Source organism: Eleutherodactylus coqui, chromosome 3 (assembly GCF_035609145.1).
Source record: "Eleutherodactylus coqui strain aEleCoq1 chromosome 3, aEleCoq1.hap1, whole genome shotgun sequence".
Lineage (NCBI taxonomy): Eukaryota > Metazoa > Chordata > Amphibia > Anura > Eleutherodactylidae > Eleutherodactylus > Eleutherodactylus coqui.
Window position 1 is genome coordinate 269,726,946 of NC_089839.1, and position 17,047 is coordinate 269,743,992.

General features: G+C 40.4%; 1 protein-coding gene across 5 annotated transcripts in view; it reads left to right on the forward strand.

Moving 5' to 3' along the window:
• Positions 1-14,831, forward strand: part of AXDND1 (axonemal dynein light chain domain containing 1) — a 563,032-nt gene extending 548,201 nt beyond the window's left edge. For 3 of the 5 annotated variants that reach the window (XM_066597402.1, XM_066597401.1, XM_066597406.1), the window contains 8 exons: positions 988-1,187; positions 1,262-1,340; positions 2,946-3,056; positions 8,317-8,436; positions 9,369-9,497; positions 9,629-9,720; positions 11,543-11,679; positions 14,566-14,831. In XM_066597402.1, coding sequence (XP_066453499.1) covers positions 988-1,187; positions 1,262-1,340; positions 2,946-3,056; positions 8,317-8,436; positions 9,369-9,497; positions 9,629-9,720; positions 11,543-11,679; positions 14,566-14,663 — 966 coding nt within the window. In that variant the 3' untranslated portion in view covers positions 14,664-14,831. The remainder of the gene's footprint in view (positions 1-987; positions 1,188-1,261; positions 1,341-2,945; positions 3,057-8,316; positions 8,437-9,368; positions 9,498-9,628; positions 9,721-11,542; positions 11,680-14,565) is intronic. The other 2 variants (XM_066597403.1, XM_066597405.1) reach the window with 2 other exon arrangements.
• Positions 14,832-17,047: the final 2,216 nt, after the last annotated feature.

Genomic DNA, 17,047 nt, shown 5'->3' on the forward strand with positions numbered 1-17,047 from the left:
TGAGTTCAGGGACGTAGCGAGTAAGGGATGGAGAATGAGTGTTTCTTTTTTCCTCCGTGTACAGAATGTTTGTTCAAGAAGTCTACTGTCAGATAACTAAGACTAATGAGGACTGTACTAAGGAGAAGAATAACTCCGAATCGCTAAAGTGTTGTACTTAAGACTGCCTAACGTATGTTGTACTTGGAAAATCAAAGTTAAGAATATGAGTAAAGCAAACCATGTGCCTCTGGTTTTGCAACTACATCTTTGGCTGTAAACTCATTTATTCGTCTCGAGTGCTTCATCACTCAGATGAGGCACTGGTGTCATGTGAACAAATAAAGTACTGAAAGTTCTATAGTATCATTGCCAAGTTTAGCAGCTGCGTGCAGCCGGGACGGCGTGTGTGTTTTTGGCGCTTTCGAGAGAAGACGGTGCACCAACATGACTGAACACTGTCTAGTATACTTGCTGTCTTCCACGGCCAAAGAGTCAAACTGCCCGACCACTGTAAATATATAATACATTGCAAAATACAATATACTGTAGTATTACAGTATATTGTATTTTTAGCATTCACATATTTAACCGTGTCACAGGCAGAGTTTAATATGGTTAAATATATGGCAGCTCTACAAGCCTTACTAGGCCCAGGGCTTCCATAGCAGCAACCATTAACACCCTGAAATCGCATCACGGGTAAGCTGATGGTAAATCAGAGGGGGGGAGGGGGCTAGGGGGGGGGGCATTCTCCGGCTGAGAGCTGACAGCATTGATCTTAGCTAGCTTCAACCATAGCTAGCTCAGAATGTGTCTGTTTGTTTCGAGTGTTAGCTGTTTCAAATAGCAGGCACCCACCGGGTATGTAGTTGGTTTAGCTCCCAAGCCCCCTTCATACCCAACTCACACCCCTGTGATGTACTGTATGTCATAGAGGACAAATGGGTTAAACTTAGGGAAATATTGTACTCTCTAACAGAAACTGTGTTGTGACTATTTTCCCAGGTTACAAATCTCCATACAGCCATGGTGCAGTACCTGGTGAATATTCTCATGCTACTCTCACCAGACTACTCTGATCCTTCGGATACCACAGTTGTTGGCTTTGAAGAAATGTTCCCAGCTGCAGCTCCTTTGCAGCAAATGCAAGAAGAAGCTCTCATCTTATCTGAAAAAGTGCACAGTTTCTCTCATTACATTATAAAGTGAGTAGCAGTGTAAGTAGCATACATTGTCACAGGTGGAGACGTGTAAAGCTGAAGTTCTCTCTCCATGACAGATCTTGCCAGGAAATGGTGGAGAACACCCCTATAATGGATGAGGAAGGTCATGAGTTCAGACAGCTACAGTCAATAAAGGTAAACCGCTAGTGATAATATTGAACACTGCCCACTCTTCTGTGCAATGTTTGCAACATATTACAGTAGCAGCAAAGTGAATAGGATTTTGAGAAATGCTCTTCACATGTTGCTAAAAAAATACACAACACAAATAGATCTGTGGTGCAGATTTTAAATCTGATTTATGTGAATTTATATTATGGACAGTGAAATCTGTGTCAAAATCTGCACCTTGCATGCAGATTTTCATGCTGATTTTGGTGTGGATTTTGACTCGCATTTTCTGCTACAGAAAACCGATTATTATATGTGAACGTAGACTCAGTGATGGTGCGGACTCAGGAGCTAAGCCAAGACCATAAGCAGCAGGTATCAGCTGTAATATACAGCGACAACCTGCTGCAATAGCTGAGTTTAAGATGAGACCACAGCATCTAAGAGGTTTAACCCTTTCCAATCCAATTTGTATCCTGGTTTTCCTAGGGGGCTTACTCTTTTTTTGCCGTTATACAACAGCGCTATATGCTGGCTAAAGCCAGTACTGCATGAAGTGACACGTTGGAGAGGCTCTGACAGCAGAGAGGCTGGCAATATACAGTAAGAGAACCCTGACGGATGTCTTCCGACATTGAAGCTGTACAGCCTAAAATCATAATGTCTTCAGAGGTCAGACAGTGGATTGGAAAGGGTTAACAAAGAACCTTTCATCCCCATCAGGCTCCCACCACGAAATTATGGGGTGCTGATGGGTTGTCATGTCAGCCAAGACCTAAAGGAGAATGTATTGGAAGATGCAGGGAAAAAAATAATTGCTGTGTTTTGCCCTCTGCCATGAGTGTTTGTTTAACCTCTTAACGCTGCAGGGCATACAGTTATGTTGTGCAGCTTCAGGTATGTACGAAGAGAGATCGCGGGGTGATCTTGCGTCACACATCGCTGGTGCCGGTGTTTTACAGCCGATACCTGCTCGGAACAGCTCCGTTAAGCCGCGCCACTCATCTGAGCTGTTAACTCTTTTAAAATGCCGCCCTCAATTCTGACAGCAGCATTTAAATGGCCCGACTGATGTTCGGGTGTCCCGTACGGTCCCCTGTGATAAGATCGCGGGTTGCCGGGCGGTTTCCATGACAGCTTGGGACCTTCTGAATGGCCCCCGGGCTGCCATTGCAGAGTGCCTATCAAGCCATGCCGGTGGTGTGGCTTGCTAGAATACCGGTCAGATCGCGATAGGATATAATGCTATAGTGTATTATATGAGGGATAAGATGGCATCCATATTACAAAACGAATGTATTCTTTATTTCTGCTGGAGATAGCAGCAGTTTAGAGCACCTTATTTTTGGCAGTCCCATGAATGGACAAGTAGTGTGGAAAAATGACCACCACTCCATACATACAGAGTGACTTGGAACCTCTGCTATTGTTATTGGTTGGGGTCTCAGCAGTTGAACCCACACCAATCAGACACGTATCACCTATCCAGTGGATAGGTTGTTTTGGTGGGACAACCCCTTCAAGGATCTCAACACAATAAAGTATGACAATCAGTCTCTCAAGTTCTCTAGATCCTGTGGGTTTCATTCCAAACCATAATGTAACATCTTCTTCTACTTTTACATTTAGAGTTCCTGTAGTGAATGGATTGAAACGTGCCAGTTGCTTCTCTCAAACGTTACAGAGCATGCTGCTCCCACAGAGACTTCAGAAGATCCACAAACCAGAGAACATAAAGAGGTTACACTTAATTTATTGATTAAATACTGCTAAACTGACTAATACATATGAAGTGAATGGGAACCATTCGCTTAAATGGGACTCACATTGCGGCATCTTTTTGGATTTTTACAGAAAGTAGTTGAGCACTCCTGTCCTATATGGAAACAACACCAATAGGCTATCTTCACACATTCTGTAGTTTGTTTTGCTGCTTTTTGGTTTGTAAAAAAACAGCATGAATTGTATGCATTTTTTATAAACATTATTTGGTGTGGCTTTTTTAAACTATGCAGAAATGCCTATGGAAAATGCATGGAAAATCACCATACCTAGAGCATGTTGTGTTTAGAATAAAATGCCACTGACCCAGACCCAAATGCAAAAAAAGTGAAACAAGGCCATAAAATGCAATGCATTTCATAACTCCCCAATGACCTACAGTTAACATCTGCCAGAAGTACTTTTGTCAACAAAAATAAAAAGGAGCATGTAAAAAAGCCTGGTAAAAAGATGCAGAAAGAGTCTGTTTAGTTAATAGGTTGCGTTTTTCAGATACGTAGAAGCGATGTCATGGGGGCAGGAAGTGGGGCATCATAAGTGAACTGCTCTATACTGCTCATAGAGTTGAGTGCTAATGGGGTTCTTTACTGTAAGAGCAGTGAGACTATGAAACTCTCTGCCTGAGGACGTGGTGATGATGAATTCGATAAAAGAGTTCAAGATGGGTCTGGACGCCTTTCTTGAGCGATACAATATTATATAGGTTATAATCATTAATAACTGCAGAAGGGTCGGTGATCCGGTGATTACTCCAATTGCCAGATTGGAATCTGGAAGGTTTTTTTTTCCCCTTATATAGGAAAAATTGGCTTCTACCTCATTAGGGTTTTTTTTGCCTTACTCTGGATCAACATTGAGGAGTAATAGGCTGAACTTGGTGAACATATGTGTTTTTTTTGGCCTTACATACTATGCTACTATGTTTTTCATCAATGAAATGTGCAATAAAAATGGCAAAGTGAGTGTCAAGGAAATGGGCCATATTGATTAAAGATGTTATTTACTTATAATCTTGCTCTGTGATGTGTACGAACTACAGAAAAGATGCTTAAAGGGTGAGGCTAAAAATCTTGTTGCACCAAGGATATAATGGACTCGCCCTGTTTATTCAGAAAAACACGGACACACACAGTCAGTGCAGTAACTACCATCTGGATTAATTTTATCACATGTAAATCATGCTTACAGGCAAGAAAACAAATGACTTTGGCACCTTTCTTTTAAAATTTAAGAACGTAAATCATATTTTTTGATTGCCAAATATAAAATCAATATCATTGCATGTAAAGTAAAGAAATCATTTGCACTAAACTGAGGTATCAAGTATACTAAATGAATTCATCATCACTGAAGTTACAGTTCTTAAAAACATCCTCTTATATATACAATGTATATTGAAAGCACAAAATGTACTGTGTGGTGGCATACGCTGGTTGGTGTAACCTTGTTTATTACTTTTTTGTAGTTTTCCTCCATTATATTGTGCTACCCGTATATGAATGAACGTTACGTCAAGGTCTTTTCCATTTACCAGACAACTTTCTTGCTATACCTCAAACGGTCTTAAAATGACATAAAGAGTAGTACTTATCCGTTCTCTACCATGGGGATCCGATATTTTTGTCCCACCGTCCTCCTGGTGATTGTAGTGAAGATGATCCAAATGTTCAAAGTATCCGGCAGCACTCACTGAATCACAATATGCAGTAAGCAAGAAGAAAAAGCTCCCAACACTCCAGTGGTCTGGATGCAATTAGAAAAAGACTAACTTCGTAGTGGTGCTCGATCCACGGCCCCCTCAATCCCAGAAGGCATATAGTATAATATGTTGATAGAGATGTTATCCAAGGTTCCAAGAATAGACATTTATTTTAAATTAGTGCAACGTGTTTCGGCTTCTAAGTAAGCCTTTATCAAGGCTTACATGACAATATCATACACAAAATAAATATACATACAACATAAAAAAATATATAACACTAGTTAAAATAAGTCCAAAGACCAGGTATAATACATACCGCTATTGGTAGAAACAGAGCAGTAGCTCCATGTTCCGGATGCCCATCATGGCCACAGATCCCTATATATATATATATATATATATATAGTAATTGTGAGGCAGCGTCATAATCCCAGGACCTCCCATACGCAATCACACTTCCAGCATCCAGACTTGATCACCGGTGTATCACATGACCGCTCAATACCTTAATGTTATGGGTATTTCCCGTTCTTACCATCAGAAGAAACGGGAAAAACGGGAAATACTCATAACATTGAGTTATTGAGCAGTCATGTGATATACCGGTGATGACGTCCGGATGCCAGAAGTGGGATTGCCTATGGGAGGTCCTGGGACTATGACGCTACCTTACAATCACTATATATATAGGGATCTATAGTCATGATGGGCATCCGTAACATGGAACTACCACTCTGTTTCTACAGATAGCTGTATGTATTAATGTATTATACCTGGTCTTTGGGCTTATTTTAACTAGTGTTATATGTTATTTATGTATAATTATTTTGTGCATGATATTGTCTGTAGGCTTGAGAAAGACCTGTAAGTTCAAAACGCTGCCTATGCATCTATCTATGGAACAATAAAGGCTCTTTTTCTTGGAAGCCGTCGACAACATGTATGCTGTCATACTCTAGTCTAGACTATATATTGTAGTGAAGATGATGTCGTAGCAAGCGAGCTGACTGTTGCGGCCAATCAGAGGCTGCAGTGTTACTGCTTGCTCTCCTGACATCAGCACTTACATCCAGGGTGCCATACCACCAGGACTTCAGAATAGTGATATCATCTTCCACAACAATGACCAAGAGGATAGTGGGGCAATGGTGCTACTCTTTTTGTTATTGTAAGACTCTTGGAGATATAGCAGGAAAGTTGTCCGGTAACGAGACACCCCTTTTAAGTAGTTTTGCACTTTTGGGAGCTAAAGCAGGAAGGTGTTGTCCAATACCCATACGACCTCTTTAAGTAGTTTTGCATTTTTCTTTATAGCCATACTAGCTGACCCGTCACGCGTTGCTGTGAAGACAGACAGACAGACATACATTCATTCGTTTTTATGTATCTAGATAAAAACCAATCACAGCTCAGCTTTCATGTTACCTCAGTGGTATAATATATAACAACCAATCGCAGCGCAGCTTACATGTTACCTCAGCTTTATAATATATAACACCCAATCACAGCGCAGCTTTCATGTTACTTCAGCAGTATAAAATATAACCAATCACAGCGTAGCTTTCATGTTACCTCAGCAGTAAGAGAAATAACAACCAATCACAGCGCAACTTTTATTCTGCCTCAGCAATATAAAAAATAGCAACCAATCACAGCACAGCTTTCATTTTACCTCAGCATTCTCAATATGCAGCAATTGTCTTGCGAAACGTTCGGCGGATGCATCATTTTGTAGTTGAACACCCATCCCGTTGCTCGTAATGCCTTTTGCTTTTGTGCTTGAGATGGAAATCAAATGATCTTTGCCTGGGGGGGCATAACTGTCGACGATGCTCACATGCGCGCCACCTATTGTAGGATAGTTGTACTATGCCAGTAATCTTCCCAGGAGTGTACTCAACAACTTCCCGAAGTTTCATGGTGATTGGATGAATGGTGTAGTAATGCATAAAGGACAGACAGACAGACATACATTCATTTTTATGTATATAGATGACATCAGGAAGTGAGAGAATTAGATTCTGTACGTAAAATTTGGACGCTAATTCTTTTGCGCTTAGAATTGAATAATCGAGTTGGGACCCATTAACTTTTCCTATTTATGACATAATCAATGCTCGTGCCAAATTACATCGGGAAGTGAGAGAATTAGATTCAGTACGTAAAATTTGGACGCTAATTCTTTTGCGCTTAGAACTGAGTAATCGAGTTGGGACCCATTACCTATTTATGACATAATCAATGCTCGTGCCAAATTTACAGTTTCTATGACATTAAGAAGTGAGAAAATTAGATTCCGTACGTAAAATTTGGATGCTAATTCTTTTGCGCTTAGAATTGAATAATCGAGTTGGGACCCATTAGCTTTTCCTATTTATGACAATCAATGCTCGTGCCAAATTTCATGTTTCTACGACATCGGGAAGTGAGAGAATTAGTGACAATGATGGAAATCGAACGATCTACGTGGGGGGGGGGGGGGACTGTCGACGACGCTTGCATGTGCGCCATTTATCATAGCATAAATGTACTATACCTATAATCTTCCCAGGAGTGTACTCAACAACTTCCCAAAGTTTCATGGCGATCAGATGAATGGTGTAGTAGCGCATAAAGGACAAACAGACACAAACATACAGACACACACGCATACATTCAATTTTATATATATATAGATGTGTAATTACACTCTGGTTTATGTTTGAATTTTCATATTAAAATTGGACTATAGCAATAGGTACTGTATATACTGACTGGTTACCACCTTGTTTGTGTGTGTAGTCTTTAGACTTTTACTGTAATATATTAAAATACTAACGATCACCAGTCTGAGTGATGTGTGACTGTGTAAGTTACATGTGATGATGTCACCATCATGTGAACAGTCCACCCCTGAGCACATGTCACCACGGGTCCAAAACATGTAGAGCCTGACAGCAGCTGTGTGCTTACAGGTCCTGTGATGTTATCACAGTCATGTGATCAGGGGCGGAGCTCAGAGCCCTGGTGACTGATCACATGACTGTGACTACATCACAAGTCCTGTGAGCACACGGCTGCTATCCGGATCTGCTGGTTTAGGACCTGTGACCAACTTCAATTCCTCTCACTATATTATATTAGCAAGTGGCGCTTTGACCCACCAGAAACACTGATACTAGTACTGTATATAAATGGATTTTTTTAATGAATTGTGACTTCAAGAAAGATAAATTTATTTATTTATTTTTACTATAGTTGATTCTGAGTTATTTTCTGTGTTTGTGTTTTTATTCCTTACATGACACGGGACATAGAGTAATTTGTGATAAGCTCAATTTTGATTGATTGATAATACTGTGGACTAACTGCAGCATTTACCCCACAAAAAAATGGAACTCCTATAAGAATTCATTTTTAAGTATAAATAGAAAAAAATAATTACTATGCTGCCAGGTCCCCATTTAAAAAAAAATGTCACCTTTTGTTTCATTATCACTTTTGGTTTGCATATTAATGACACTGCAATGTAACTAGGATACTCGGATAACGAAGATACTGCTAGATGAAATAAAACCACCACAGGATGGCACAGATCGTGTGGAGGATTTCCAGGAGCAAATTGGAGAAAGAGAAAGAAGCTCTGTCACCTCTAAGGTGAGATTAAATAACAGTGGGGGGAAATTTATCATCAGGGAAAATTTTGACACCAGTTTTCTGGCAGCTTTTATTCCCCTAAAGTGTGACAAATGTAATGAAATTTCGCACAATACCGATAAATTTATAGCTTTTTTTAACTTTGTCTAAAAATGGAGTCACCTATATGCAGAATGAGAATTGTCATTAAAGGCTAGGAGCTGCGAGAAGTTTTAGAATAAGCAATAATGAATATACAGATGTTTTACGTGCAATTATACCGCATATGAATATATTGAATAAACATGTGGTGCCTCCCCTATCCCTCTACCCCTCACCTCATACCTGCTTCTTCACCCACCCTATAACTTCCATTCCCTCAGACTGTACGCCCCTCGCTTGGTTCATAAATCTACAAGAATCCGTGTACAACAAATACCATTTTAAAAATGTTTGCAAACCAGTAGATGTTATTGGCACGAATGTTAGCTTAATTACTACGACTAATCCCATTAACATTTCGATCATATTTGTCATGTACCATGTTGCTTGAATAAAAATGTATTGAAGAACACTTTTAAAAAGTGGAATGAGAGGAGTTCTTTTTTGGTGCAAAACAAAAGTAAATTTGTCTGAATTGATTTACCCCCCAAAATGACGTAATTTAGACTAGTAAGAAATGTGCCCCTTTGTTCTTCTGCTATTTTATCTGCAGGTTAGGCTGTGGTTAGACTTCATTTTTTTCTTTACTTTGGCGTAAACACCCACCATATGCCAAAAAAGTGCACTTTTGACATATACTACACTGGTATGATGTGGCATACCTCTTTTTTTCACTGTATGAGAAAGCATAGTCTACTGTGCTTCCCTATATAGAGAGACAAGGTTATATGAAAAAAAGTTTTAATGGCCAGGCCATTTTTGTATTCTAAGGTCTCTGTTCTATGTTCTAGGTTTGCACGCGGATCAGGGAGTCTGACACTGCAGAGACTTCTGGCCAGGATGTCATGAGAATCATCGGCTATGATGGCAACATTTGTAAGAAATCTTTGAAGGAAAAAGAAATTCCTGTTTATCTCCAGGTAAGGAAGCTTTTTCTTTAACCTTTGTTTTTCAAACCCTAGTAACCTTACAATAATACATTCAGCTTTACATGTGCTTTGAATGTCAACTCTCTGTAATTCACAGTCTCCTACTGTTGTTTATAATCTAGGGGGTTCTCACAGCTACCCGGCCCAGCACCCCACGTTCCATACAAGCATTTGAGTCCTTAACATCTTTGGAGCAACTGGAAAAGCGTCTCCTGTAAGTGTTCATGTCTGTAGGAATACAGTTCCTGTTATATACAGTGGGTCTGGAAAGTCTTCAGACCCTTTTACTTTTTTACATTTTGTTATATTGTGGCCTTATGCAAAAAAAAAGCAACCCCGTAATGTCAAAGTGATAACAGACTGTTACAATTCCTTGTCTTTTTTTTTTTTAATGAAAAACTAACATTTTGCACAGGCATTACAGGGTATTCAGACCCTGTAGTCAGTACTTAGTTGAAACAGCTATGGCAGCAATTACAGCCTTCAGTCTTGATGCCTCAAGGTTCACACAGCTGGATTTGGGGATCTTCCGCAGATCCTCTCAAGCTCTGCCAGGTTGGGTGGTGACTGTCTGTGAACAGCCATTTTCAGGTCTCTCCAGAGATGTTCGATTGAGTTCAAGTCAGGGTTCTGGCTGGGCCACTTATGGACATTCATAGAGTTGCTTTTAAGCCACTCCTGTGTTATCTTTGCTTAGGGTCATTGTCTTGTTGGAAGGTGAACCTTCTTCACAGGGTTTTATTAAGAATTACGATGCTCCATTCAGCTTTCCATCAACCCTGACCAGTCTTCCTGTCCTGGCTGCTGAGAAACACCCCACAGCATGATGCTACCACCACTATGCTTCACTGTAGGGATGGTATTGGGCAGGTGATGAGCAGTGCCTGGTTTCTTCCAGACAGAACACTTAGAATTGAATCAAGATTCAATCTTGGTTTCATCAGACTAGAGAATCTTGTTTCCCAGTCTAAGAGTCCTTCAGGTGCTTTTTGGCAAACTCCAAGTGGGCCTTCATGTGTCTCTTATTGAGGAGAGGCCATTCTGCTATAAAGCCCAGATTGGTAGAGTGCTGCTGTGATAGTTGACCATCCGGATGTTTCTCCCACCTACACAGAGGTCTTTTTAGAGCTCAAGCTGAGTGAACATTAGGTCCTTGGTCATCTCTTTTACCAAGGTCCTTCTTCCCCAATTACTTAGTTTGGTGGTTTGTCCAGCTCTAAGAAAGAGTCCTGGTTGTTCCAAACTTCTTCAATTTAAGAATTATAGAGGCCACTATGCTCTTGGGAACTTTCACTGTCCAATTTTTTGTAACCTTCTCCTGATCAGTGCCTCTACACAATTCTGTCTCTGAGCTCTACAGGAAGTTCTTTACTCCTCATGGCTTAGGTTTGGCTCTAATATGCTTTGTGAGCTGTAAGACCTTATATAGACGAGTGTGGCTTTTAAAATTTTTTCCAATCAACTCAGATTACAACAGGTGGACTCCAATCAAGGTGTAAAAACCTCTCAAAGATGATAAAAAGAAACAGGAAGCCCCCAGAGGTAAATTTTAATTGTCATACCAAAGAGTCTGACTACTTATGTCACTGGAAAAGCTTTTTATAAAAAAAAATTACAAAGAAAACATTCTGTATTCACTTTGTTATTGTGGAGCACTGAGTGCAGAATGATGGGGAAAAACATTTTTTTTAATTTGCACAAGGCCACAACAACAAAATATAAAAAAGTGAAAGGGTCTGAAAACCTTCTGGACCCACTGTACGGAATAAAATTGATTCAGTATGTAGTATCATACATCTTTCACTGTCAGGTCACTTTTTTATTTTATGATCTTTCTATGAGTGTCCATGGAGTTAGATGCATACACATGACCTGTATATGAATCCCACTTACATGGCTGAAAAAATAAATCAATTATTCCCTTTCGCAGTTAACAGCTATGAAATCTGTGATCAGGGACTATAAGGAGAAGTCAAATGTATACTCCAATATATTGAGTTTATTTCAGGATTTATAAGCTTTATTCACCTGCTTAGGGATGCAGAACAAAGAGCTCAAAAAGCTGAAGAAAGGTCAGAAAGTCTGGGGGAACAGTTGAAAGCGGCATTGCAAAAGATACAAGAGCTGGAAGTAAATCCCTCAGTAGAGGAAGTACGAAAAGAAGAATTTAATGGTAAGATTAGTAAATAACATGGATGGATTACTAGTATATTGCCTCTTCCAACATAGATAACTATATATTTTTGTACTTTACTACATCACACAAAAAATGCATTGAAGACAGCTTTACAAGACTTAATTTCAGGGATATAATAAGCTTTGTGTTTATTCAGGTGCTGGATGCAACTTGAATAAAAAGTGTACAAGTACTTATTAGTAGTTTCCCAGTATGCTTTCTTAGAGGCCATACAACACCTGTAAGAGCTGTGGTGCTCCCACAAAAGTCTCAGTGCCCCAATGCAGATCTACACAGTGCCCATTTAACAAAGACAACAAGACCTACCTTCATTATGGAGCAACTATAGTGGCCCTATATAAATACCAACTACAAAACATCTATAGTATAATAGCCACAATGCTTTCTATATTATGTCCATGCCACAGTGATGGTCAGTGTCCTCTTTACATTGCCCCCACACAAATACTTACCTCTTCCAAAATTCCACATTACTCTCTTCTACTAGCAGAAGCTTAAAGTGGTAATCCCAAGACAAACTTTTATTCTCTATCCATAGGATAGCTGGTAAAAAAGTCTGATCGGTGGTGGTCTCACCGCTGAAAACTCCTTCAATCCTGAGAACAGGGGTCCCGTGTCCCCCTCTTCTCATCACTGTGGGCTCCCTGCACGCACTCACAGGTACGTCAGATTAAGTGGAGTGGTGGCAGAGCATGCATAGCCACCACTCCATTCATTTCAATGGGGCTGACGGAAATAGCTGAGTACAAGTGCTCGGCTATTTCCATCAGCCCCATTGAAGATAAATGGAGCAGCAAAACGGATGCACAACTGCTGCTCCATTCAATCTACTAACTGTAGGGGGTGTAGGGAGCCTGCAGTGAGGAGGAGAGGTGGGCACAGGACCCCTTCATTCTCGAGATTGATGGCGGTCTCAGCGCAGGGACCAATCAGAGGCAGCACTCAGCTGTCATTCAATAGCTGAGAGCTGCCTCTAATTAGTCCCTGTGCTCAGCCAATCAGAGGCAGCACTCACTCACCCATTCATGAGTTTATGAATGGGTGAGTGAGAGCTGCCTCTGATTGGTGAGGGCTGTGACCAATCAGAGGTAGCCCATTCAGCAGGCAGGGATTTTAAATCCCCGCCTGCTGAATACTACACAGAGCAGTTCAGGAGAACTGCCGGCGGGACGCGACTGAACTCTGGCTGCAGGAAAAAGGGGAGTATACTTTTTTTTTTTTCTTTTTTACACATTTTAGGATGGTTTTCAGGGAAGGGCTTATATTTTTAAGCCCTTCCCGAAAATTCATCCCGTGCTCGCCGGCAGCCCATTGCTTTCAATGGAGCCGGCTCCATTGAATTCAATGGGCGAACATCGTTCTTCTCTGCCACAGCTGTTACAGCTGTGGCAGAGGAGAACGATCTTTAAGTATATGTTCTCAATGGGGTCGGCGCTGCTGCCACCGGCCCCATTGAGCACATATATAGAACACAACGATGCGCAGAACGCAGATAGGCGTGTTCTGCGAATCGTTGTGTCCTATAATTTATCGCACATCCGCATAAAAAGCGGACTTGTGACCGATCCCATTGTGAAGCATTGGGTCAATATCTACGCGGATCGCATGCGCAAATTGCGGGAAATAAACGCCCGTGTGACCGAGGCCTAAGGCTCCCACTGATAAGTGATAAAAGTCTATCTTGGGAATACCCCCTTTTATCGTGGGGCCAGGCAAGACATTTCAATAGCTTAAAATAGGCAAACTGTTTCATAAATCTCAGCTAGACAATAGTGCTGGGTAAAACTAATGAAGCATACTGTCCACTTTTACACCAAACTTCTTTCCATCGCTAGCAGGTACATTTAGGTTAGCCACAATATCTGTAAATCTAAGGCCACACAAGCATGTGCAAAGTTGCGTGACCTTTTTGTGCACTGGGCGTTGTGTATTTGCGTGCACAGTGTTTTTTACTATACTTATTGCACAAGTTGTTCGCAATTGCACGCACAAAAAAAAAACATGCACCGATGCTCTCAGCCATTGAAATGTCCAATTAGTTTACGAAGTTCAAGATGCAACGGAATTGTGCACTCCAAATACAGGCATGTGAACGAACCCATTGAAATAAATGGGTTCCATTTTGTGTGTAGTGCACTCACAAATTTTGTGTGTGCCAATGCTTTCATGTGAATCTGGCTTGATTTGTGAATTCTGAGGCAGACTTTCCACAGGATTGTTGCGGATTTGCAAAGGGTGAAATTTGACTTTCATGCAGATTCTGCGGGGGTTTTGTATGTGGTTAATTGTTCTATTTTGGTGATAATTACAGATGAGCGAGTATACTCGCTAAAGGCAATTGCTCGAGCGAGCATTGCCCTTAGCGAGTACCTGCCCGCTCGAGGCAAAAGGTTCGGGTGCTGGCGGCGGGCAGGGAGCTGCGGGGGAAACCATGGGCGGAACAGAGGGGAGATCTCTCTTCTTCTCTTCCCCCCCCCCCGCTCCCTCCTGCTGACTGCCGCTACTCACCGCTCCCCCACGCCGGAACCCGAACCTTTCGTCTCGAACAGGCAGGTACTCGCTAAAGGCAATGCTGGCTCAAGCAATTGGCTTTAGCGAGTATACTCGCTCATCACTAGTGGTAATGTATTTACTAAAAACAGTTGTCATAGCAGGAGAACTAATAGGGCCTCCTAAAAGTGTATTGAAATCAAAGTTCCACTATAATAAAAGTAGATAACTGGTAAGTCTTTTATTATACAGAAACTCACACTACTGTCTATAGGTCTCATTTTTAAAATAAACCTACTGATTATAAATTATCCATCGCTTTTGATTCTGTCATTTGCTTATATCTCTTATATGTATACATTCCTCTTCTAGAAACTCCAGCTCAAGTTGAAGTTAAAAGTGAACAACTAAGTCTCCCTGTACCAACAAGAAAGAGACCCAAATCAAGTAAAACAAAGCATCATAAATAATAATGAGCTTCTAATGCGATCGGACGGTGTGTGCGATGCCTTATAGCTGTGGGGTTCCACAAGCCTTGACCTCAATCACCCACTATATATCTGCAGGATCTATTAATTGTAATTTGAGATTATTGCAAAAATCCTTTTTCATGAGTAATAAAATTACTGTATATCTAATCTTGCAATATGAACGTTTGTTTGATTCAATCCTAATGTCCAATACTCACTGCTGTTCAGATGCCCAAATGAGACGAAATTTAGTGGAGATTCATCTAAGAATTTCTATTCATATACATAATCGGTAGGACATAATGCACGAGTTCTGTAATACTGTAAAATACAAGAGTTTCAGACCTCTTAAAAATAAACTTTAATTTTAGAACAAAAGCAACACAATGTATCAAAAAGTCAAATTTACAATATATTAAAGGTTTCATACAACGTACAGTGAGGCTTAAAAGTTTGTGAACGCCTCAGAATTTTCAATAATTCTGCTTATATTTGACATAAAACTACATCAGATTTTCACACAAGTTATAAAAGTAGATAAAGAGAACCGAATAAAATAAATTATTCAAAAAATATTAGACTTGGCCATTTATTTATTGAGGAAAATGATCCAATATCACATGTCAGAGAGTGGCAAAGGTATGTGAACCTTTAGGATTGGCAGATAATTTGGATGTCAGATGTTTTTAATCAATGTGATGACAAATCAGGTGTGAGTGGGTGATCTATTTTATTTAAAGACCTGGGATCTATCAACATCTGATCTTCACAACACATTTGTGGAAGTGTACCATGGCATGAATAGAGATTTATGAGAACCTCACAAGAAGAGTTGTTGATGATCCTTAGGCTGAAAAGGTTTATAAAACCATCTGTAGAATGTTTCGACTCCACCAATCCACAGTCAGACAAATTATGTACAAATGGAGGAAATTCAAAACCAGTATTATCCTCCCCAGGAGTGGTCGACTAACAAGGATCACACCAAGAGTAAGACGTACAATAGTCTGCGAGGTCACAAAGAAACCCAAGGTAACCTCTAAGAAACTACAGGCCTTTCTTACATTAGCTAATGTTAATGTTCATGAATCCATCATCAGGAGGACATAGGACAACAATGGAGTGCAGGATTTGGAGAAAGCTGCTACTTCCCCAGAAGAACATTGCTGCCCATCTGCAGTTTGCTAAAGATCGCCTGGACAAGATGGAAGGCTATTGGAATAATGTTTTGTGGATGGATGATATCAAAATAGAGTTTTTTGGCTTAAATGAGAAGTGTTATGGTTGGAGAAAGAAAAACACTGCATTACAGCATAAAAACCTCATACGATCTGTGATAGTATCAAGGTTTGGACCTTTTTTGCTGCATCTCAGCCAGGACAGCTTGCCATCATTAATAGAACAATGAATTCTGAAAGAAAAATGTCAGGACAGCTGTTCCTGAGCTGAATCTCAAGAGAATGTGGGTCATGCAGCAAGACAACAGTCCAAAGCACACAAGTCGTTCTACAAGAACGGTTGAAAAATAAATTATGTCCTTTGACCAGAGAGGGCAGTTATTTTATATGCTGATGTCACAATCTTCAGCCTACCTAATCCCCACAGTGTATTGGTAGTGTTAGACTATCAATGCACTATACCTGCTCTCTGATTGGCCAGCACTGCTTACCTGATCAGTGATGCCAAATCAGAGAACAGTGTACAGTCTGTATTAGGTAGCTGGAAAATATCTTGAAGACTGTATCCTGGTGGATTGGAGGGATAAATGTAGGACAGCAGGTAATATACCCTAGCCACTTCAGATCAGGGATAGAATTTTATCCCAAAAATAGAGATTTGCTTTAATAGGCCGTAGTAGTACTAAGTCAGTATGGGTTTTGGGTATTCATCCTCTAGTTGGAAACAAAAATAATTCCTTTTTTGACAGCAAGATGATAAACTAAAACCAGTTAAAAAGCACAACAAAAAAGTATAGAAAGTTCTATAATTTTATTACATAAATGACTGAAAAGTATTTACATAAGAGTGTACATCCAGTGTAGATTTTTTCATGTAGCATTGTAGCTATAAATTAAATATCCAGTTGTAAAAAACACACCCACAGCGCCTTAACATAGCAATATTGAACAAACCACCCAACACCACCATAAAATAAGTCATGGTGCTGTTCGGTGAGGTGACGGTGAGCTGGGGGATGTATTTTTTATAGTCACACGCTCCCTCATCTCTGCAGCGTCCGCGCGCAGTCTGAAAATCTGACTCCTTTCAAACTGTTGTATATGCGCTGTCCCTTGGACCTATATGGGAGTAAATGCACAACAGTCTGGAAAGAATCAGATTTTCAGTTCGCATTCGGACTTCACCGGCGGGTGCAGGGGAGCGGG